General features: G+C 41.1%; 1 protein-coding gene across 1 annotated transcript in view; it reads left to right on the plus strand.

Annotated features, from left to right (window-relative positions):
- The window catches only part of DCC (DCC netrin 1 receptor), a 687,608-nt gene that overhangs the window by 349,539 nt on the left and 314,294 nt on the right, over positions 1-23,775 (plus strand). The window contains exon 14 of the mRNA XM_053664328.1: positions 21,341-21,497. Within this exon, the coding sequence (XP_053520303.1) occupies positions 21,341-21,497 (157 nt within the window). The remainder of the gene's footprint in view (positions 1-21,340; positions 21,498-23,775) is intronic.

A 23,775-nucleotide genomic window follows, 5' to 3' on the forward strand; every position in this document is an offset into this window, starting at 1 on the left:
ATGGCCACCGTCAGATCACAGAGGCCACTCACAGTCCCCTGCCACATGGCCCACTCCATAGGCAATTTAAAACATGACAGCACACTTCTCCCAGACCAGCAGAAGTTCCCCTCTCAGTCTGCTAAGGCAGAGCTTTATAAGCTGCTACCTAATCATGAGAGCGATACTTCATCACCTTGGCCGTGGAATGTAAGGGAGTGCCTGTCTCACCCATCGTGCCATGCTCTGCTGACTGGAAGTCCCACTGTGCTCAGAAGTACAGTCACCTCAGGTCACTGCAGTCTCCTTAGGACATGTTCACAGTTGTTTGATAGAGGGCTCCTGAAATAAATAATTCTTTAGTAATATATTTAAAAACATAAATGTATCTTTAGGTAAATTCATAAACATGTATTTCAGAACAATTTAAGCAGCATGTGCTGCTTAGGCACATTTCTATTTATTCATTTTTTAAATATATTTTATTGATTATGCCATTACAGTTGTCCCATTTCCCTCCCTTCATTCCCCTCCACCCTGTATACCCCTCCCCCCATTCCCCCTTTAGTTCATGTCCATGTGTCACAAGTTCTTTAGCCTCTACATTTCCCATATTATTCTTGCCCTCCCCCTGTCTATTTTCTACCTACTGTCTATGCTACTTATTCTCTGTACCTTCTCCCCCCTTCTCCTCCTCCCACTCCCCTGTTGCTAACCCTCCACGTGATCTCCATTTCTGTGGTTCTGCTCCTGATCTAGCTGTCCTCTTAGTTTGCTTTTGTTTTAGGTGTGGTTCTTAATAACTGTGAGTTTTCTGTCCTTTCACTGTTCACATTTTTCATCTTCTTTTTCTTAGATAAGCCCCTTTAACATTTCATATAATAAGGGCTTGGTGATGATGAACTCCTTGAACTTGACCTTATCTGAGAAGTGCTTTATCTGCCCTTTCATTCTAAATGAAAGCTTTGCCGGATAGAGCAATCTTGGTTGTAAGTCTTTGGATTTCATGACTTGGAATACTTCTTTCCAACCCCTTCTTGACTGTAAGGTCTCTTTTGAGAAATCAGCTGACAGTCTGATGGGAACTCCTTTGTAGGTGACTGTCCCCTTCTCTCTTGCTGTTTCTAAAATTCTCTCCTTCATTTTAATCTTGGCTAATGTAATTATGATGTGCCTTGGTGTGTTCCTTCTTGGGTCCAACTTCTTTAGGACTCTCTGAGCTTCCTGGATTTCCTGGAAGTCTATTTCCTTTGGCAGATTGGGGAAGTTCTCCTTTACTATTTGTTCAACTAAGTTTTCCACTTGTTGCTCTTCCTCTTCCCCTTCTGGTACCCCTATAATTAGAATGGTGGAACATTTAAAGATGTCCTGGAGGTTCCTAAGCCTCTACTTATATTTTTGAATTCTTGTTTTTTCATTCTTTTCTGATTGGATGTTTCTTTCTTTCTTCTGGTCCACTCTCTTGATTTGAGCCCGTTTCCTTTCCATCACTATTGGTTTCTTGTGCATTTCCCTTCATTTCAATTAGTTTTGCCTTAATTTGTTCCTCTAATTTGTGACTAAAATCAACCAGTTCCGTGAGCATCCTGATCACCAGTGTTTTGAACTATGCATCCAATACATTGGCTATCTCTTGGTCAGTTAGAAGTATTGGCTCTGGGGCTTTGAGCTGTTCTTCAGCTTGAGCCATAATGTCTTGGTCTGTTTGCTCCTATTACTTGTGAAGGGTTAAAGCTTAGGTGTTCACTGGGGCAGATCAGTCCAGTCACTGGGTTGTGACTGGGGGTGGGGTCAGAGAGGGAGCTATGGTGTTTTTTCCACTTTCTCTCAGATTTCGATCCCCTCTGCTACTTCCCGCAAGCAAATTGGGCTCTTCTGGTGCTGGTTCCTGGGTGGGTAGGCTTGTGTACATTCTAGAACCCTGTGGGTCTCCCCAGTGAACTCTCCTATGGGGCTAGGAGCCTCTCCCAGAACCTCAGCCCCTGTAAGTTTTTCCAATTGGCGCTTTTAGGCTTTATTTCCTGTCACTGGGGCCCTGGGCTGTGCATTCTGTCTCACTGACTGTTTTTGAACCTGCCTGGTTTCTCTGCATGTAAATGTGTGATCACGGTCAGCCAGCTGCCTTGGGAGCCTTACTGGGTTTCCATCTGTGCCCACCTGGGTCGCCAATCACCACCTCTTCCTGCCAGGACCCCTCTCTGCCTGCCCTGCTGACTCCACCCCTCTTACTGGTCTGGATGAATGGTTTGTTGTTGTTGGACTTCAGTACAGTTTACTTTTCTGTCTGTTCAGTTGCGTTTTTGTTTCTAAATCTTTGTTGTCTTTAAATTTGGTTGTGCAAGAAGGCACAGTATTTCTACCTATGCCTCTGTCTTGTCTGGCTCTGCTTAAGCACATTTTGAACAATGTGGTTGTTAGTATATTTAAAGCTTGATTTGATTGATATTGCTTTGGTTTTTAGACAATTTTTGGGCCACTGCTTTTACACAGAGTCAGGCATAATGATAGAGGCTACATCAGGCCCTGAAAGAGTTAATGTGTCTCTCTGACATTCTCAATTTCCTTCTTCCTCACCAGTAGAGGAGACCTGTAATTTACTAAATGAATACACATTCTTGAAGAGTGGCTGAATAAAAAAAACTGAGTACTTTAATAATTAGCTATTCAATTATCTTATGGTTGCCTACTGTTCATAAAATAAAAAACATAATATAAAATACCATAGATCATAATATTAGTTACAGATGTCAGCTTTCTCCTTTTTTTCTGAAGAAAAGTGTTAATGAATTACTCCAGACTGATTTCTGACATAATTGCCAGGATTGTACAATATATCATTCTACATTTGTGCCAGCAAATTAGCATCCGTGATTCATATGCTAGTAGCTTTCTTAATTTCATCCTGTATGAAGTACAGGCTGTTTAGGTGTTCAGAGTAACAGGTGGCTCTATACCTTCTAGACTGAAAAGAATTTACAACCCTGTCATTGAATTAGTGAATATTTTAAAGACGACACTAACGATATGCATGTGGGTTCACAGCAAAATAAAACTGCAACTCTGACAAGTCCCTACATATTGCAAACACATCAATAATTTCAACCTGAGAAATATGACTTTTAATAATCTTAACCCCCTTTTTTATCTATCATATGTTTTCATGACAAGTACACAACACTCAGCTCTTAATATTCATTTTTTTAATACCAAGAAGGCAGCTACAGAGGATGTCAGTAGAGGTTGGCTGTAACATTATGTGTTTGCGCACACTCTATGGTAACATTGCAACCAAGAGCTTAGGTGCATAGACATTCTCTGCCATTTCACCTTTGGAGACATCGCTGAACTTCCCAGTGCCTCTCAGAATTCAAAATTACAGTAGAACCCACTAACTGTGCATGGACTAATTTGTACAGTAGGTATGGTACATAAGGATAATTCAAATATCAGTGATGATACAATTTCTCAACAAAATAAACTACTGCTGGCCAGGGTCAGTGTCTCTTCTTTTTTTAGCCTAAATTATTCCCCTGGAGCTCGCAACTTATGGGGCAAAAAACCAGTAGAGTGCTTTCTGAGTTCTAAATTTTTTATTTATTTTTATATATTTATTTTTAATTTATTTTTAATTACTCAACTTTCTTCTGGGATCAAGAAGCCATTTGAATTCCCTTCACCTAAGTGAAAAGAGTCCGTGGTAATTTTTATTTTTTTATTTGTCTTTGAAATTAGGAAATAGGATCGAAGGACAATTAAAGTGTTTGTCCAATGCTCTGCACTGCTGACCTCGGAATCAATGGGCACCAACTCATGATTTAATTCCTAGTCGTGGTTGTTTTTTCCTCTTGGACATCTCCTTTATTTAACAGAAGCTTATGGTGTGCTTCTCATGACTCAAGCATTCTAGCATGTGTTTTAGAAAAATTTTCACCCAGTTGCCCATCAAGACAGTCTTAGGGGCTAGGTGTCAGCATTCTATTACCACCCATAGTGTATCGGGGGAAACTGAGGCCAGAGCAGTAAAGCGACTCACGTGGTGTGTGGCAGATGCAATTTGGCTCTGGAATCTGTAATTCACTACTGCCCCATATTGCCTTTCATTCTCAGATGTGACTTGTTTTTTTTCCTATAGGTCAAAAACACGTCAAATAATGCCCAGTCACCCCAACCTGTGATTATTAAAGCTTCTACTCTGTTTAACACATTAATCAATCCCTGATACAGATACAAATAAAGGACACGAACTCCCACAAGGCAGGTTGTTATCTTGTTTACTGCATTCTCATCACCTAGAAAGGTGCCTGGTATAGAAGGTGTTTTATAAAAGATTTTGAATGAATAAACTATCAGAAGACTAGATGAATGAATGGATAAATGCATGAATTAAATATGTACCTTGTTTTAAGGTAACTTTTAGTCTAAGAAGGCAGACCATGATTCATATGAATAAAAGGTTTTATGTCTTTTTATCCCTTTCAGAAGGTTCAAAGAAGCTTTCTATATATAAAACTATTCCTGTCTGGGTGAAACAGATTTGCTCAGTTTTAAAATATATATTGGAAAAACATATGCTAAAATCTGAATTAAACCAGCTTTTATCTGCATGGCTCAGTCTCAACCCAGATTAATTTAGTAGAGGTGAAAATGAATTCTTTCATAGAAATTATCTTGCCATATTTTTGCATGTCTATTCCATATGGGTGGCATTTTTATGAGAAGAAGCTGAAACCAGAATTAAGAATGGGTTGGGGAGGATTGTTGAAGGTGCCTTGGTCATAAATATATGCCCAATATAGCAGAATTTAAAGAGATCAATAATATGCCCAGGTCAATCTGAAGAAGTTGGTAGATGACTTTTCCTTATCATTATAAAAGTAATGACATGTTTATATTTTAAAAACTGTGGGCCACTCAGTTTTCTTAAAAAAAGGAGATCAAGTTAGATATATTTAAGAAGGGGAACCATTAGTAATAATCAAGAGGGGAGGATGGATTTTCATATCAAGACTATTATGTACTAAGGGAAAAGAAAGAGGAAATGTCAGTATGTGATTATAAAGGGGTTTGGCTTGTTTTAAGATTGAAAAGCCAAGGCCAGAGAAGAGAATTTCATCAAAATGTGTAAAACCTAGAAGGATATGAAATGTGGCCATTAATTTGTTCAACAAATCCCAGAATCCTACAGCCCAAGGATCTACTCAAAATTTTAGAAGTGATTGCTTTCATGTGAGTTCTAAATACATATAATAGCAGATAATAAATTCTGAGTGAAAACAGCACAGGAAGCTTCCTAATAAGTCATTTAGATAAACATGAGATTTTTAACACGCATCCCCAAATTTTGCGATTGATAATACAAAGGTTGGTCAGATGTTTTTATAGCATGGTCCCTGGTGAGACCTCCATTAGAAAAAAAGAAACCTGCCAAACTTGTCAATTACTGAGTTAATAAGTATAGATTCCTTTATGTTTTTAAAGCTTTTATTTATTTATTTTGAGAGAGAGAAGAAGGGAGGGAGAAATAGAGGGAAAGAAACATCAATGTGAGAGAGAGACATTGATCCATTGCCTCTTGTACATACCTAGACCAGAGCCTGAATCCACAACCCAGGCATGTGACTTGACAGGCAATCAAACCAGTGACCATTTGTTTAGTGGGAGGATGCCCAGCCAACTGATCCACGCCAGCCAGACAGGGCAGTATAGCTTCCTTTAGACTGGGTTGTTATGGAAACAAATATAATGAAAGTGACTATGACTTGTATTTTTGGTTTTGATGGGCTAAAAATAGTGAAATGATTTTAGAACAAGAAATGAGAAAGTAAGAAAATAAGTGTATTTGGCTAGGTATCCTTCAGAAAAACAAAACAAAACATCAAAAATTAGGCCATGTTTCTGAGCCAGTATGCGTAAAGTAGAGGGTAAGTGAAAGCTATTCCTGTGTTTCAAATAGTGTTTCAAAATTATATCGTAATTGCTATTAGAGGTGAGAAAAAGTCTTAGAAGAGGAAGAAATTTAAATTGTTAACTAAAGTGGGTGTACAGATTTGCTGAAATCATAAATTGCCATATTTAGAGGGTACATTAATTTATATGAAAGTTCATCCTAGATTTTAGTGATCTGTGACTTTCTTACCTGGACCAGCATGACTAGTGAAATTAAGTTTTTAGAAACACTATTTTAACTGCCTGCATATGTGGATTCTTGTGGTTATTCAATGCTTTCCTCTGAGTCATTGGCATGTAAATATTCTCTTCAGTAAATTTTACTCTGCTTTCTAGACTTCCACGGGCAAGTTGTTCTCCTTATTACTTTTTTCTCCTCTTCATAATTATGCATTTAGAAAAGGTGAAGCCTCCCACCCAAAATTTTAAAATTTTATTGGCTTGGTTATTATTACTTATCATTTTCTTACTACTTTTGATGGCATTCCGGTCTTTCTCAGGACAGCACCTAGAACAACATGTCACCCAAAGTATGATCATATGCTATAAAACCAAGTGCACTCCACATGTCCAGCTTTTTGCCACTGGCTCCCCAGGTTACAAATGACCTTGGTGACTATTCAGGTTCATACTCTCTGGGAATTCATCATGCCAACCTCAGCAAAACTGTCTTTCCATCCTGTCACCTTTAATTTTGCTAGCTATTAGTTACTATGAAAGTTGAAAAATAGAACAAAATAAGAATCTAGTTGGAATCCAGTGCATTGCTCCCTATGATGCAATACAAAGTGAACACACAGCTAGACTAGCAGCGGGTGAAATAGAAGCATCAGCATGAATCATAAATGTTCTGGGCGGGATTGATACAGGGTACAGCCAGGGGGGCCCCCCAAAAAAAAAGATTTAGAAAGGTGTCCAGAATTCAAAGTGTAGGAATATTGGAGAGACATATAAGATGTCCTCCCCCCCCCCCCAGGGGGAAGAAACGAATGGAGCCAGGCCATTGAAAGCTGTTTTGCATAGCATCAGTTTTGCAGCTAACCTCTGGAATGGTTATTTAACATATCTATAACCTTTAACTGGTTTCATAGATATGTTAAATAGCAGTGGCCAAGTTTGGAGCCAGAGAGAAGGAACTAGCAGGGACTCAGAATGTAACTAAGGGCTGCTCTCCTGAGTGAGTGGACTGGGACTCAGGAGGATGTAACTAAAGTCTGGACTCCTGAGTGAGAAGGGCTTGAAACTCAAGATGGAACCAGCGGTGACTCAGGATGGAAACTAGGAGCTGCGCTCCTGAGTGAGAAGGGTTTGGACTCAGGAGGGTAACGAGGGACTCCTGAGTTAGAAGGCCTGTGTGAGAGCTTGGAAAAGACTGGCTCCAGGACATGAAGGGCCCCCGCTTGGCCAGATGAGAGAGAGCCACACGGTTTCAGCAGAGTGAGGACCCCCTCTTGGTGAGGTGAAAGAGGGAGCCACATGGTTTTGGCAGGGTGCGGACCCCCCTCTTTCCCAGGTGAAAGGGAAAAACCACGCAGCTTTGCCAGAATGGAGATCCCTGCAGCCAGGTGAAGAAGACAGCCACATGCTTTTGGTGGAGTGCGGACTCCAGCAGCTTTGGTAGAAGAGGCCCACGCGGCTTTGGGGTGCCCCCTTTGGCTGCAGGGCCTGAAAAAGAAAGAGAGACTTTGACTGGAACTGGGTACAAAGGACTCTTGCCAGTGGACCATGAGAGGGTACCACAGTACTTTGGATTAACTCGAGATCCTGCACAGTGACACAGCTGACAGTGCCAGCGGCCTGCAACACAGACGTGTGCTCTTTTCCTGATTTACGGTACCCGGAGTTGGGACAGTGGGAGAAGGGAGAGCTGTGTGGGTGTAGGTGTATACATAAAGGACTTTGATATTTTAGTGGTGGCATTAGGTCTGAATAGCATTAAATAAACATTTTGTTTCCTTTTCACAAATCTCTGGCATTAAGAGATGTCTTTCCAATTGGCGGCGGACAGAAGGGCCCAGTAGATTTTAGTATTTTGTTTTCGGGAGGGGCCCCTGTTGTATAGCAGTTTTGGGCATCCCTAAGTGGGCCAAATATTGTATTGCCCCTCCCTCGGACCTCCTCTTGTTCGGTAACAGGATGACACTTCCCAGACAGATGGCTGCAGTCTGAACGCTTTCTCTCAGGTGTGTGTTTGGGAGTCAGGGCAGTGCACATCCTTTGCAACCCCCCACGATTCATCTGTTCACATTTGCTGATGGATGTTAGCTATGACCACCAAGAATCCTAATACATGACATGGTTCCTTTTCTCCTGAATCTTCACTCAGAATGAAATGGTACTCTACTAATAGATAAGCATCCCCCTATCACTTTTATTATCAAGAAGACTACTTTCAGCTTTTAAAACAAAAGAGCTAAGAGGACTATGGTTGATCTATCAGCTATAACTAGAGCAACAGCTCCTCCCCCTTTTTCTAGATAAACTATTTTTATTTCAGAATGATTTTAGATTTACAGAAAAGTTGCAAAGATGTTACAGAGCTCCTCTGTAGCAGTTTGTTGTACTGTTAACGTCTCCCATTATCATGGTGCATTTGTCAAAACTAAGAAACCAACACTGGTACATTGCTATGAACTAGACTCTAGACTTTATTTGGATTTCACCGATTTTTTTCATTAGTATTATTTTTCTGTCTCAGGATCTAGTGTGGTGCACAACCTGGGTTAGTTTTCATGTCTCATCAATCTCCTTTTTCTTTGACAATTTCCACTGTCTTTCCTTGTTTTTCTTGATCTTGACCATCTTGAAGAGTACTGGCTGGTTATCCTGCAGACTACCTCCCAAATCTGTGTTTGTCTGAAGCTTTTGTTATGATTTAGATTGGGGGAAGAATACCACAGAGGTCAAGTGCCCTTCTCGTCACACAATTTCAGGGACATGTGATAGCCACATATTGTTACTGAACAAGAGGTCCGAGGGAGGGGCAATACAATATTCTGCCCACGTAGGGATGCCAAAAACTGCTATACAACAGGGGCCTCTCCCAAGGACAAAATACTAATATCTACTGGGCTCTTCTGTCCGCCGCCAATTGGAAAGACATCTCTCAATGCCAGAGATTTTTGAAAAGGAGACAAAATGTTTATTTAATGTTATTCAGGTCTAATGCCTCCACTAAAATATCAAAGTCCTTTAGGGTATACACCTACACCCACACAGCTCTCCCTTCTCCCACTGTCCCAACTCCGGGTACCGTAAATCGGGAAAAGAGCACACGTCCCTTTTTCAGGCCGCTGGCTCCATAAGGTGTGTCGCCGGGCAGGATCTCTGGTTAATCCAAAGTACTGTGGTACCCTCTCATGGTCCACTGGCAAGACTCCTTTGTACCCAGTTCCAGTCAAAATCTCTCCTGCTTTCCAGGCCACGTGGCCAAAGGGGGCACCCCAAAGCCACGTGGGCCTCTTCTACCAAAGCTGCAGGGGTTCACACTCCACCAAAAGCATGTGGCTTTCTTCTTCACCTGGATGCAGGGATCTCCATTCTGGCAAAGCTGCGTGGTTTTCCCTTTCACCTGGGCAGTTGTTGCCTCATGTCCTGGAGCCCATCTTCTCCAAGCTCTCACAATGGTGCTGTAACTCGGGGGACCTGCCCCTAGTTCCATCCTGAGTCCCAGCTACTCCCTTCTCCCTGGCTCAAAACTTGGCCACAGCTATTTAACATATCTATGAAACCAGTTAAAGGTTATAGATATGTTAAATAATCATTCCAGAGGTTAGCTGCAAAACTGTTGCTATGCAAAATAGCTCTCAATGGCTCTGCTCCATTCCTCCCTTCCCCCTTGGGGGGGTGGTGCAGACATCTTATATGTCTCTCCAATATTCCTATACACTTTGAATTCTGGACACCATTCCAAATCTTTTTTTGCTCCCCACCCCCCTTGGCTGCACCCTGTATCAATATCACTGGAGATGATAACTTTACCACTTGGTTAAGTAGCTCAAGTCTGCCAGGGTTTAACCATGAAGTTACTTACTATTTTTCCTTTCCAAATTTTTTTCTTAGGAAGCAAGTTACTGAATATAGTCTACTTTTTGCCTCTCGCCCTCTCTTAGTAATGACTGCAATCTGCTCTATGACTGGGATCTAGCATGATTATATCACATTTTCCGTTAATTCTCTACTGCACACCTAGGTAGCTGTAGGAGGGAGTATTGCCATGTGCGGCCGCCTGTGTGGGAGGGCCTTCTCCTTTCAGGACACAGGTTCATTGCTCAGAGATCAACCATAAAGCGTGTCCTTTCATTCATCTTGGTGTTTTTGTTTATTTGTTTTATTTTCTAGTCATCCTCAAGTGACTTTATTAAAATATTTAAATATCATATTGTGATCTCTACAGACACAGCCATAATTGGGAAAACACTAGAGGCCAGAGCTCGTTAACATCCAAAACCGTATTTTCATGCTTATAAAATAAATAGCTTCAGAATCCCACGCTGCATATTAGTAATTTAACAATGTTTCCCTAAGTGTCACATGGAGCTCTGAACTCTATATAGGTCATTTTTTTTTATCTTGTCAGCTGATATCCTTGTGAATATAGGACATCACTCACTCTTCACTTTACATAACAAAAGGTGTGAGAATGTTGGCTTCCTTTTCATTTGAAGGTGACACATTTTCTTGCATTCTTGAAGGTAAAGGCCCCAGTACTTTGTATTTTTATGTTGACATCTGTTATAGTGAATTCATTCTTATTGTGAAATTAATAATTACTCTGAAAGGCTGTAACAGCAGGAACTTACAAATATATCAGAAATAAGTTACATATACTAAAACCGCCTCGCCATGTTTATAACTCAGCCTATCTTCCTTGCTTGATTACAATAATTGATTCATTACATCTGTTTCCATACTAGGAAAGTTAACCCTTTGCAGTATTATTATAAATATTGTCTCTGTTTGTCATATATGCAGGTTCTGGCAGAAGTAAGGCCTGCTGGAGTGTGGTTGATAGGGTAATACTGCGGGTGTAATAATTTATAGTTTTAATTTGAACATTTTTACCTAAAATGTCCTATGGTGTGCTTGAGTGTGATATTGGTACGTTACGGAATTACATGCTTATGATCTCATAATAAAAGTGTTTGTAATAAAAAAAGGGGGCATTATTTGTGCCAGACCCTGTATTTCAATTCCATTTATCACACTTTTCCATGCAGAAATTCTGCTTTGAATGCAGTCGTATTTTAAATATTTTTCTTCATGGATTTTGTTTTTGTCATATTCACAGAACTGCTTCCCCCATCAATAGCATAGTATAATTCCCCTTTATCTTTTTGGAGCAGTTTCCAGGTTTTTCTTCCTTTTTTTTAAACATTCATTTCTGTACACTACACCCCGGACTCCTGTTTTTCTGACCCTCTTTGCAGTAGCGCAGAGAAATTTTAAGCATCTCATCCCGTCTCACACAGAGAGTAAGTGATGGAGCCTGGCTGAAACCCAGGAAGCCCTTGAACTCTCAACTGATGCCAGAGCAGCCTCTTCTTTGGTGGAGGCTTGTAGATATTTTTAGTGTTATATTTCACAGGAACACTATTGAGGTTTCCTATGCAAGGACAATGCATGATTTTGCTTAAAATAGAAAAAGCTGATGTACATTAAAATTGCCCAAGACAGGGGCCGGTGCCATTTATTTTTCTCTCTGTTTTTAGACCTTCTCTCTAACTGAACTCAAAGCACTTTATCAGTATCATCTGCTGTATCTTGTATCTGTGTGGTTGCGTAAAAGAATAGGAATGTCTATGCAATGTTTTGACACTGGAAAAAGTCTAGCAATAGTAGGTATTATAATAACGTCATGTGATCAGTAGTGAGCCTGGCATAGAATTCCACTGTTTTAACCTCCTCATTCCAAATGTTTCTGTATCATAGTAACTTTAAAGCCAGCTATTACCCCTAAAGTGGATAGTGAGGCTGCAGTCAGGTTCCAAATTCTGTGTGTAATTTGGATGAGTCCAAAAAAAATATGGATGAATTCCAGAGAAAAAGAATCAAGTAGAAAAGAGACAGAGATGGAAGACGTGGTTGCTACCTAAAAAGATAGAACCAGGGCACCAGTGAGCTTAGAGACTGGCTCATCTGCACCCTAGAAGAAACTTGCCCAGCTACTAACTGAAATATGAGATATAGCACACCTCATAATTGTCTCCCAGGATTCTTTCCATTCCATAAAAAAATGCCATACATCATATCTCTTTCTTGATCATGATGAACATGCAAATCAAGGAGAAGCCTATCTTTTACTTTACCTGTAATAGCAACCAAGGAATGAAACTTAAAATAGATGCATTGATTATGGTAGATGAACACCTGTATCCTATATTTCAAAATTCCACAGGCCTTATGTTACATTTTGAATTATTATACAAATTTAGCAACTGTAATGTAAATTGACATGGGTCATCATTTAAATCAACACATTTAATGATTTTTTAAAAGAAAATCAGATAAGACGTTTACAAAAACCTGTCTCTCCTGTAGAAATTAATATAGTTCTGTTCAGAGTGACCAAGGAGAATACTGTCATCTGATGCACAGGCACAATTTATGATTATGTAATACTTTATTATCAATCATCTCTGGTTGTTATTTTGTTTGCCCACTTAATGGGTTTGCAGTATGAGTGTGGGGTTTAGGAGAGCTGTAACTCTCCTAAAGTTACAGCTTCACTATTATTTTCTTTACTTTAGTACATCGAAAAAAAAAAGATGAGCTTACATGACTGATCACTCAACTGTAGGTTCAAGTTCCCCCTGTTCAGCCTCTTACTTCCTATAAAAGATGGAATTGGTTCCTGTCTCAGCCCTCTCTCTGTTTCTCTATTCACTCCTCCCTCCCTCCCTCCCTACCCAACCTCCCCATGTACATAGGCCTAGAAGGACAAACTTAAAAATGAAACAAAGATCTAAGGAAGCATCTTTCATATATTCTATGCCTCCTTTGCTTTGCAGTGGCTTCCAGCAGTGGTATCAGGCTCTACTTATATAAACTTAATTGGAACAAGGAGTAATTTATCTTAGTTTTATATCCTCCTGTGACATTTTTATTTTTATTTCCCTTTAATTTGTTTTGGTGGCTATAAAACTTAAGGATGAGTAGCTAGGGGTTAGAGCCAAGCACACTGCACACAGATGCTTAATAAACTTTCCTGCCCTGCTGAGGTTCTCCTGGCCTCAGATGCCTCCTCACGCACCTGTTATCCTGTGTGTAGAAACACAGCTTTGGGTGAACCTGTCATTCGGAAACTGCGTCCCAGAGACACTTCTGAAACGAGCCTACCTTGGTGATGAGCATTCCCACAGCCATGCTTACACTGTAACCTTAAATAAATAAGTTTACATTTTGTTTTCCATCCCATGGGCAGAGTTGGTGGAAGCTCACCATTAATAGAACTCACTGAGCCATCAATGTGATTGGAACTTTTTTGGGGGGGGTTACTTGGAATCCAGAAATAGTAAAAGTGATTCTTAAAAGGACCTATATCCCTAAGAGAGTAGCTTAAAGCTTTAGTTCTTTTTCCTTGATTTATATTATCTACAACTTACCTTTATTTGAGTTTCTTACCGGAAAAAAATCAGTTACTTAACAAATAAATAAGTAAGACTCACTAGCACTCATTCAATTATTTTTTTATAACAGCATGACTTGTCAGCTCTTGACTTCGTTAGTGTCTTATTGCCAAAGAAAACTGCGCAGAAACGCAGTGCTTCTTGCAGCCCCCCCTGCTGGTCGGCGCCAGCAATGCATGTGTTCTTTAGGTGCTCTTCATGGCCACACAAGACCGCACAAGAGGGCTGCGTGGCCACCCGGGACAAAGCACCATATGGCTGGGATGGGGTGAGCGATGATACAGGCACATGAGAGATGGGAGAGGAGGTGTCACCGCCTGTCAGTCTCTCTCCCTAGAGGAAGCTCTGATGACAGGGGAACGATTGAAATGACACGTTTGGGGTCCCTGGGCATGGGGAACGATAAACAAGGACAAGAAATTCAAAGACAGGAGCTCAGGGGAAAGGATGGAAACAAAGGGGTCTGTGGATCAGGGAGCAGCATGGTCCCCTGCGGTTTGCTGAAAGGGGCCAGGAAGGCACGTGGGTGGGAGAGGTGATGAGAGGTGGCCTTGCGAGGCCTTGGAATCATGACAGATGGCAAGGCTACAACGGTTGGAAAAACAATACAGAGAAAGGAAAGGGCCCTGAGAGTAGGAGCAGGCAGGTGGATGAGAAAAAGGACAAAGGATGATGTTTTCTCTGCCACCTGATAAAGGAAATAGGGAGAAATATTGAGGTGACCATGTCCTGTCCTTGGGTAAAGGCAGTGTGTTTGCCCCTAACTTAATTCCCCCATCAGATTTAGCTCAAATTCTTCCCAAAGCCTGTCCAGTGGGGCTTCTGGGTTTCCAGCCGGGCGTCGCAGCCCAGCGAAGACAGACTGCCTGCTCTTGGCGTTTAATGACAAATAACGACAACCATTTGCTGAATGCAAATCATGTACTAGTTGCCGGGGGGGGGGGGAGCCCTTAAGACCCATTCCTCATCACAACTTGTTACCCTGCGTGTTAAATATTTTGGATCAGTTTTTAGTGTGGAAAGTAAGGCTCAGAAAAGCTAACTTCCCGAGTCACAGAGTATCAGAGAAGGGATGCAATATCCCCTCTATTTAGTTGGGGTTTTCCAGTCCAATCCATCCGTTTACGCAAAGAAGGACTAGCCTCTTCCCCAAGCTACCTGTGGTCCTTGTTCCATGTTGGCTAAGCTCTTTAAGCAGCACTTTCCTAAATAAACAAAGTGAAAATAAATCATTAAAAGCACACAATGTGTTCTTTCATATGTATACAATGTACAGTTTTGAGTCTAAAAACATTCATTCACACGTGTATTGGTTGACCAGTTTATTTTTCTTCTCATTTTGTCTTTCGAAAAGACTTCATGCCCTGAGAGATATAGTTACCTCTGCTGATAAGATAATATTGTCCAGAATTCATTTTTCATCTCATCATCGTGTGGGCGTAGGCAATCCTTCTTAGCAGACTTCCTTGCCCTGGCAATTCCCTTTGATGTATGGTCCTAGAATAGGAATCAGACTTCAGGTAACAGATCCCAAGGTTTTCCTCCTGGATACACAAATAAGCCTAACCAGCATTGCAGGCTTCCTTACACTCTTCTTAATGAAAGCATTATTTCTCTCAGGAATTATTCCTATTTAACACAGCTTCTATGTCGTTTAGTGAAGAGCTGGGTTTCTGGAACATTTTTCTCTCTTCATTCGATCTTAAGTGAAATAGTCCACCCCCCATACCTACATTCTCTCAGAACCTGCCTCTGAGTTTAGTTTTTAAATCTACATGTAATTTATTAGCAGAGTAATAATTATGAGTATAACCAGCTTGCAATAATAAATAGCTCAGGGCTCTCCGCGTACATATTCTCAAATACCCATTTCAGAGGGTTCTGACAGGGAATTTTCTAGTCAAAGCCTAATCATTATAATTTCACAAATTTGCAAAGGCTTTCATTTTGCTAACACTGCAAGAATGTATTGGATGCCTGGGAGGTGACAAAATGCACTGTGCTAGGTTCGGGGATTAAAGTGGTAAACAGTGTCGACTTGGTTCTTCCTCTTCCAGAGCCTAGACCATTAGAGTGCAGGGCAGTAAGCATCCCGAGGGCACCCCTATCCTGGTCCTGTGAAAGCCCAGAACAGAGGCACCTAGGCCATGGTGGGGATCAGGGACCTGGCAGCCAGAGTGAAATTTGAAGGTCAGGCCAGCAAGGCAGTTGCTCAGGCTGCAGCACAGGGCAGTAGCAGAGGTGAAAGTGTGAGGCCCTCACAGGGCGCAGCAAGTTCCGTGGGGAGAGCAGAGAGGGCGCCAGGAACCCCCTCTGCAACAGAAGCCTGTGGGAGGGAATTCCTCAGGCCTCGCTCCCTCTGCCCAGAGACCTTCCAGTGGATTTTTCTCAGGTTTCCCTGCGCAAGACTGAGAAAGAGGAGCTGGAATAGAGGAGGCATGTTGGAGGTGAGAAGACTTCTTGAGGGTGAGGCTGGGGCAGGGAGCGGGACGAGGGCAGCTCGCAGCCCCGGAATTGGGAAACGGACGGAAACAGGCTTTTCTGCAGTGCCGCTCACGTGGGAATCCCCCTGTGAATATGGAATGGATTAGTGACCGGATGCATACATTGATTTTACCAAAGAAAATTCATACAAGTTTCCTCCAATTTCATAGTGTGAGTACTACGATAGTTTATAAAGTGGTAAATGAAATAGGTTTCTGGGAACAGAATAGAAATGATTTAGTGAGAAAGTAAGTTCTGATTTCTAAATAACCGCCCTACCAAAAATTTAGAATGGTACTCATTTATAAGTAAGAGACTATCTCAGACTTGGTGATCATATAACAGTTTAGTTCCCTATTCTTTCAGGGTACAATACGTGGTTTAAAAATAAATAATTCTTTAAGCAAAACAGTAGGAGCTTGATAGACATTCAATAAACATCATCATTCGTTTGAAATACTAATCCAATAAATTACTTTATGTAAAGGTTAAGATTCAATGTGATATAATAGAGTTTATTAACAGCTATCTCCTATCCATTAAAAATGAAATATAGTTTCAAATCACTATTTTTTTTAAATTCATAATTAAAAATTTTTTTAGTTCTACTAAGGTTCTTAATATACTTGCTCCAAAGCCACAATTGTTTGAATTTTGAAAATAAAGTGGAGCTTTATAAAAATGTTATTGTTTGTTATTTTCAATCCTATACAGTCAAGCTCCTTTTTGGCCAGCTTGAGAAATTACATTTTAAATGACAAAAATTTTAACCAAAATTTAAATTTTATCTACTTCTCCATTATACCATTTAAAGCTAGAGTTTGGTGTCAAGTGACACCAACAACGAAAAATGCCAAAGGAAAATGAATAGATGTTTGCTTTTAGGACAGTTAAATGTCCCTGTCATTTCTCGGACGTTATCTGTTTATATTTTATGTTTGTTAAATCTTCAAGATAATAAGGAGATGCGGTGAATCTAGCATCTGGTTGGTCTGGTGGCAACATTTATGGTTTTAGTTAACAACACAGGGAGTAACAGGGAAAAAAGCGCATTGGTTGTTTGAAGTTTTATGCAAATGAAATACTTCTGTGATTTTTATGAATACGTTTTATCATCTTTCATATGCCTCACAGGAGTGGAGGTCAGGCATTGTTAATAAGCAGAGAGAAAAATTAATATCCATAAATGCTATAGAGTAAAAATCTGACAGAACAAAAGCCTCTGGTATCTAGAAGGGATGTGGCTTTATAGAAAAATTAACCCAATAATGTAATTGTTAGCAAAACTCTTTCAATGACACCATGAAAGTGTTATTATTATTAGTTTTGGGTTTCAAAATAATCTATTCTTTGCATTTCTGTTATCTTCAGAAATCACCTATTTTTTCTTGCATTTTGCTCTGATAAAAATTTTTGAAAAGAGGTTCTTTAAAAAAAGACTATGTTATAGTCTGGCAAATTAGCCTCTTCTCCATGACAACCGATAAAGAAGCTGTAACCAGGGCAACAGTAACGGGCCAGAGAGATTAGGGCCAGACTGGAGATTAGGCCTCCAGGAGCAAAGAAAAGAAGTCCTGATTGGTTCCTTATTGAGACCTTCTGTGGAGACCGGTTACTGTTTAGAGCAAGCACGGAGGATTAGTGGGAACAAAATTAATTTCCCTGTATCAAGTCAGAAGCCATTCCTTTGTTAAAATTGTGTCCCTTCCTTTTCATATAACAACTGTTTAAACTGAAGTAAAGAGTCCGTGATTAATTCTGTTCTGAGCTTTATCAGTGCCCCGGGAATGGAGCCCAGCCCCGGGAGCAGACACACCCAGAGCCCCAGAGAGGGGAGCTCCGGTGGGAAGAGCTCCGTTGCTCCCCCTGCTGGCAGCCCCTGAACGGGTGGAGAAGCCTCCTCGCTTTTGTGTTGCCATCTGCCAGTGAGGTGCTTTGGGGCGGAAAGGATTTGATAAAAATTGGTTTTCTAACTTTTTGAAAATTCTCCGAAGATTTTTCAAAGTCATTCTTGATTACCTTTTATGTTTAAAAAATCTTTTTTTTTTTTTTTTTTTTTTTTTAGCTCCAGTAAGAAGAATCCCATTTTTTTTTTAATGGATAAAGTGTATAGGTATAACATTTTGAGAAAATGTGCTATGAGAATGTTTGGTAAAATTGTTTGACTATTTTTCATTTTAAGGAAATTTGCCAAACTGGCTTCTGAAAACACTACTGTTTCATCTGAGAGGGCAAAGAAGGGTAACTCCATGTCCAAAACTGGGCACTAACATTCTCTAAATTCTTGCTACTCTGACAACTTTTTTTTCCTTAGAGACTTTATTCTGATAGATGTTTCTAGATTTTATTTTAATGCACATTTATTTTGTCAGGTTGAATCCTGTTTTAGAATAAGATTCTTTATTACTTTATTGATTTTAGACATGCTTTCTCTATGGTAGATATCAACTAGTGTCTGTTAGGTCCACATTTTGCAATTATTTATACTTTGGGCCAGTCTTGCCAAAGGAAGAGCAGCTAAGTCAAGAGGAAGGTGGGAGTTAAGTGAATGAGGCGGGCGTCTCAAAGGGTGGGAGCCGCTGGTGCCCGGGCCCTAGGGAGCTGGGCTGCATGGGGATCAGCACACAGGGCCCGGCTAAAAAGCCAGGAGCATCCACCTGGGCACAGCTCTCCTCTGTGCCCAGAAGGGCAGACATCGATAGGTGCTCGATGAGTATTTGCTGAATGAGTAGAGCCAGTAAATGCTGCTTACTGTGGGCCCCTGCTAGCCTCTGCCCAAAGGTGGTATTTTTGTGCCAGTAGGAACCCGCTAGGCTATAATACAGGAAAGATAACACCCTGGGGGTCACCCTCAATTAATGGAGGAGGGTGGTGGATCAACACCCCAACTTGCTTCCCTGGGGGATGGGTCAGAGCCCCAGTGGGATTCTCTTCGGTTTCCCACAGTGAGAACTGCCAGACAGCTCACCTTTTCTAACCCTTACTCCCTGCTGTCTCGCTTCCTCACCTCCCACTGGTGTTTCCTGAGGGCACTTTCTAAATTATGCACTTGCATTTAAATCCCCTTCTAAGGCCCTCTTTGTGGAGGAAGCCAAACCAAGAAAGGGGATAAACAGGAGCCAGGCTGGTGGGCAGATGGAGAGGCTTGGAGTTTCCCTGAGGGAAAGAGAAGGCAGGAAGGGCAATAAACAGTGGAGTGACGTGGCCACATGTGTCTTTTACAAGCTGACTCCGACGCTGTGCAGAGAATCCTCACGAGGGAGGCGAGTGGAAGGGGACGCGGGGGAGCTGGAGGAGATGGTGAGGGTCCAGTGGGGTGGGTGTGAGTGTGATGGCGGAGATAACGCGGAGTTGATTTACCACGTGTCTGGGAGGGAGAATCCTAGAAGGGGTACGTGAGACAGAGGGAGTCGGGAATGGGGGATGTGTTCCATCCATCGGCACGAGAAACAGAGGTTCGGAGACTTTCAGAATTTTCAAGATGTTACTTTATTGGCCAAGTTTTACCTGCGCAGGGGTGAGCTCTCTGAGTGTCCGAGGACACTATGCTCAGGAAGCGAGCTGCAGATGAGAGCCGCGCCCCGGCGCTTACAGCTATGTCCTTATATAGGGGTATGCAAGCAAGCTTTGAACAGAAGCAGATGTGGCTGTTAGCTATTGGCTAGCTCTAAACAGCTGATTGCCATTGGCTTATTAGGGAAATTGAAAAGGCTCTTTGTGTAGTTGGCGGTTAGCCCTTTTAGGAAGTAAAAATTTCCCTGTTCCTGGTCAGCCTAACTTTATCCGGGGCTCATTCGGGATTGTCCCTTTTCAACATCTGTTTTGGACCTCAGCAGCATGCAGTTGGGGTTTCTGGACTGGACAGTTCAGGGGATGGTGAGACACAACTGAGTGAGGCAGCTCTGCGGGAGAAGCAGCTGGGGTTGGAGGGAGGGAGAGGGTACATTCACTTCAGTGTGCTAGTTTGGGTTGTCCACAGTGCACACAAGGTGTCCATCAGGACGCTTAATGCCACCCATATTTTAGAAAGAGAGGCCACTTCTTCAGGTACCAACCTTTCACCCTCCTCTCACCACTATGCCGTGAAAGATTAACTGAATTATTGCCAGTCTTCCATGTATTTTCAAATACGGTGTTGATCAAGAAAGCAAGGGATATTTTATCTATAAAGAAGTTGGCTAAGGATCTACAGAGCCAGAAATAACTATGAAAGCTTTCTGCAGTCCTTTAAAGCCTCTTCCTCTGTACAACTGGCATGTATTGTAAGTTGGTAATGTTTCTAGAATCACTGGGAAATGAGATAGCCGCCTGGTCCCAGATGGATTTTCTAACTAACTGGAGTTCAGTTCGCAGCAGCCAGCCCATTGAGAGTGTGGATACAAGAAAGGAGAGCGCCTTTTAGAAGAAATGAGGAAAAATGGCTTACAAACACCAGTTTGAAGATAAGATATAGGCAAATGGGTTCTTGTGATTCGGGGCCAGAAATCACCTGTCACAATGAAATGCATGTTTCCTGGACTTGGAGATCTGAACTCTTAAGAAGAAAACAGAGCTATTCAGTAAAGATGAATTATGAATTCACACACGCGTTTAATAGAAAAGTTCTGTTATGGATTAGAACTACCCCAAAGGTTCAAAAAAACAGTTTTCCGATTGTGGGTGATTGAGTTATTCCTATGAATAACAGCTGTTAAATTTGGCTATAAATTTAGTGAAACTCTACCAGCATGGTACTATTGCATAGCTTTATGTCTTCTAGAATTTTTCCTGTCATTTCCCTGGCTGGCAGGTAGTCCATGAGAACCATTTCTACTTTTTGTTAGCTCCCATTACTTTTAGTTGGCTTCTTTCAATGTTCTGTGGTCTCAGAAAATACATAAGAAAGCTCCCTCAAATTAGATTGAAAACAGTGTAAAAAGACTCTGGGTGTAATAAGGTGTTGTAACAACTGCTTTGTTACCTGAGGCATTTGTCAATACATGTAAGTTCATGGTTATGTTTCCCTGTTTCACGCTTAAATAGGACATTTCTTCTCATTGCCATCAATTTTATGAGCAATAGGAACTGGAATATATGCATATAGATCTATGCATTAATCACCCCCCTTTTTATATAAATCCCAGGGAATCCTATTGTACCTTTAAGTCCATATACAGTTTCTTCGCTTTCCCTTGTCTTTCTTCCTTCCTTTAGCATCTGTGTGAATGGACCAATCTGTCTGCTGATGGGTCTGCTTTGCTTCCCTGCCCGTTGCCCCCCCACGGCACCAGCACCGCTGACAACCTCCTCTCTCTCCTCCTCAGCTGTCCCAAGCTCCAGCATCCTGCCTTCTGCTCCCAGAGATGTGGTCCCCGTCTTGGTTTCCAGTCGCTTCATCCGTCTCAGCTGGCGCCCACCCGCAGAAGCAAAAGGGAACATTCAAACCTTCACAGTCTTTTTCTCCAGAGAAGGTGACAACAGGTAGGTGCCACCAGTAAAATTCAGAGCAGTACTCCAGCTCTTCAATGTACAATGCAGGATCCTGGCGGTGGGAGATCTGGGGCAGGGAGTTTGGAGACAGTGTGGAATCTGCTCCGTGTCACCCACTCATTACTAAATGGAGGTCGTATGTCTCTTTTAACTGTGTGGTATTTTAAAGCAGCAGTGTTTATAGAATCAAATTAAGTCATTATGGAAAACTCTAAAAGAGACAAGCCTGTGAAAATCTGCTATTAGTGTTACTTTCTTGATTTTCAAAGTGATAAACAGAGAACAGCAGCAGGCTGTATGGGTGGAACCAGCTTGCAGGGCCCCCCCGCTAGGTTGGGATCTCAGCTCTGTCACTGACATCACGAGGCCCCAGGACAGTTTCCTGAAAGCATACAATGCAATCATAGCTTCTCTGAGCCCCGCTTTCCCTTTTACTACAGAGGAAATAATACCACCCTTTTGTTAGCATTAAATTAGTTTGCATTTATAAAGGTCATGCAAGAGTGTCTAGAAGTTGATAGGAGTTGTTAACATATATTATTATGGACTAGCCAGAGGTGAGGTGTGTGTGTCTGGTTTTAAGATTTACTCTATCATTGTTGCTTTTTCCTCTCAACATATTCCCCTTAATGTCTTCCATGATTTTAAGACTTTGAGGGCTTACTTATAAACTAAGACAGAGATTAGATAAGTTCCAATCTCTTTTATAATAATAAACTGTGTAATATCTTCTGCTATTTCTTTAAATTTATTGAACTTATGACTCTGTGTTCCATATGTGATCATTCTAATATCTGAGTCTTTGTGAGTCTGGCTCTGTGATTGGTTCCTGGCAACTCTTCCTCCTGGTGGCTTGTTCTCTCCAGTGTCTGGATGAGTCTGGATTTTTGACTCCAGTGTTAGAAGTTTATCTGATGGGATTTCTGAGGCCAAAGTTTAAGGTGCAACCTCCTGACAGGATTTGCTTTACCAAATGAGACCACATTAAACAAAAGTTTTGTTAAGGATAATCTGGCCCATGCGAGTCTCATACTGATAATCTATTGGTTATCAGAAAGTCCAATAAGTACAATAAGATTTGTTTTTCTTCCATTTTTGATACATCAACTCAAATGAGCTGACTTTTTTTTTTTCCTGTTCCAGCTAAACCAAGGCTGAGACTGGTGTGCACATTCATTCACCAGTTCTCTCAAGAGCCTAGTTTCATTTTCTAGTTCATTCACGGAGGCTTGCTCTTTCAGGATATTGGCTAAGCAAGATGCTCTAATTGGAGCTTGGACCCTACATTATCTGCAGGCTTGTTTCCTACTCTTTTCTCCTGTCAGTTTCTAAAAACCCGAGCTTTAGACTTATACAGGTGGATAAATTCTCTCAGACAAACACCAGCTCCACAGAGTCTGTTTTTTCTCTATAAAAAGTCCTTCACTTTGCTGCTAGCATACTCATGCATAATTTTTAGTGAGAGATTTTTAATAATTTACCCAATATTGTAGGTGTGCTATGACAGCTGGATTTTTTTTACAGCATATCTAGTTTGCCATATTGTTTGAAATGAAATTTTGTAGTATTTGTCAAATGCCCATGAGGTTGATATCATCATTACAGGTCATTATTTATCAATATTGGAACATATATATTTGAATGTAAGCACATTCAATGTTTGGAAAATTTTATTTAAGATTCAAGTAAAGCCATTCTTCTAAGTAAACATTTCACTTAGAAGGAATCAGAAAGATAGGATGCTCTCTGAGGGGATCTTTCCATTTTGTTCCTTAGGCATTCTGTGAGTTTCTCTCCTCCTGGCCCTTTGGAATTTCTATAATGCCAATCAAAGGTATTCAAAGAGACCAGCATGTGAAAACCACTTTGCTTCAGAGCAGCCATATGTTGCCAAATTCCTAGATCCTGTAGAGAAGAACACTTATTTACAAATGTACTGGACTTGCCTCTCACACAGGGAGAGAATATCATCATTATGTTCTTCCATAGATGAGGGTTTGCATAGAGCAGCTTAGGTCTTTATGAAGTGTCTGTCCATTGACTTGGCTGAGTTCTGAGTTCCACATCTTTTCTTCCGTATTAAACCTCTTGTTACACATAATCAGTCTAAAGTAGACACCCACTAGTAGGCAGGGGCTTCTGGGATGTGGCAGCTTCTTATTTCATCTTGAATAAGGACTACATTCACCTTCTGTAAAGCGTAACAGCCAAAGGAAATGTTACCTGTTTTATGCATCTATACATATGGACCAGTTTGGGGGCAGTAGTG

This window comes from Artibeus jamaicensis, unplaced genomic scaffold (assembly GCF_021234435.1).
Source record: "Artibeus jamaicensis isolate MK-2021 breed Jamaican fruit bat unplaced genomic scaffold, CSHL_Jam_final contig_354, whole genome shotgun sequence".
NCBI lineage: Eukaryota > Metazoa > Chordata > Mammalia > Chiroptera > Phyllostomidae > Artibeus > Artibeus jamaicensis.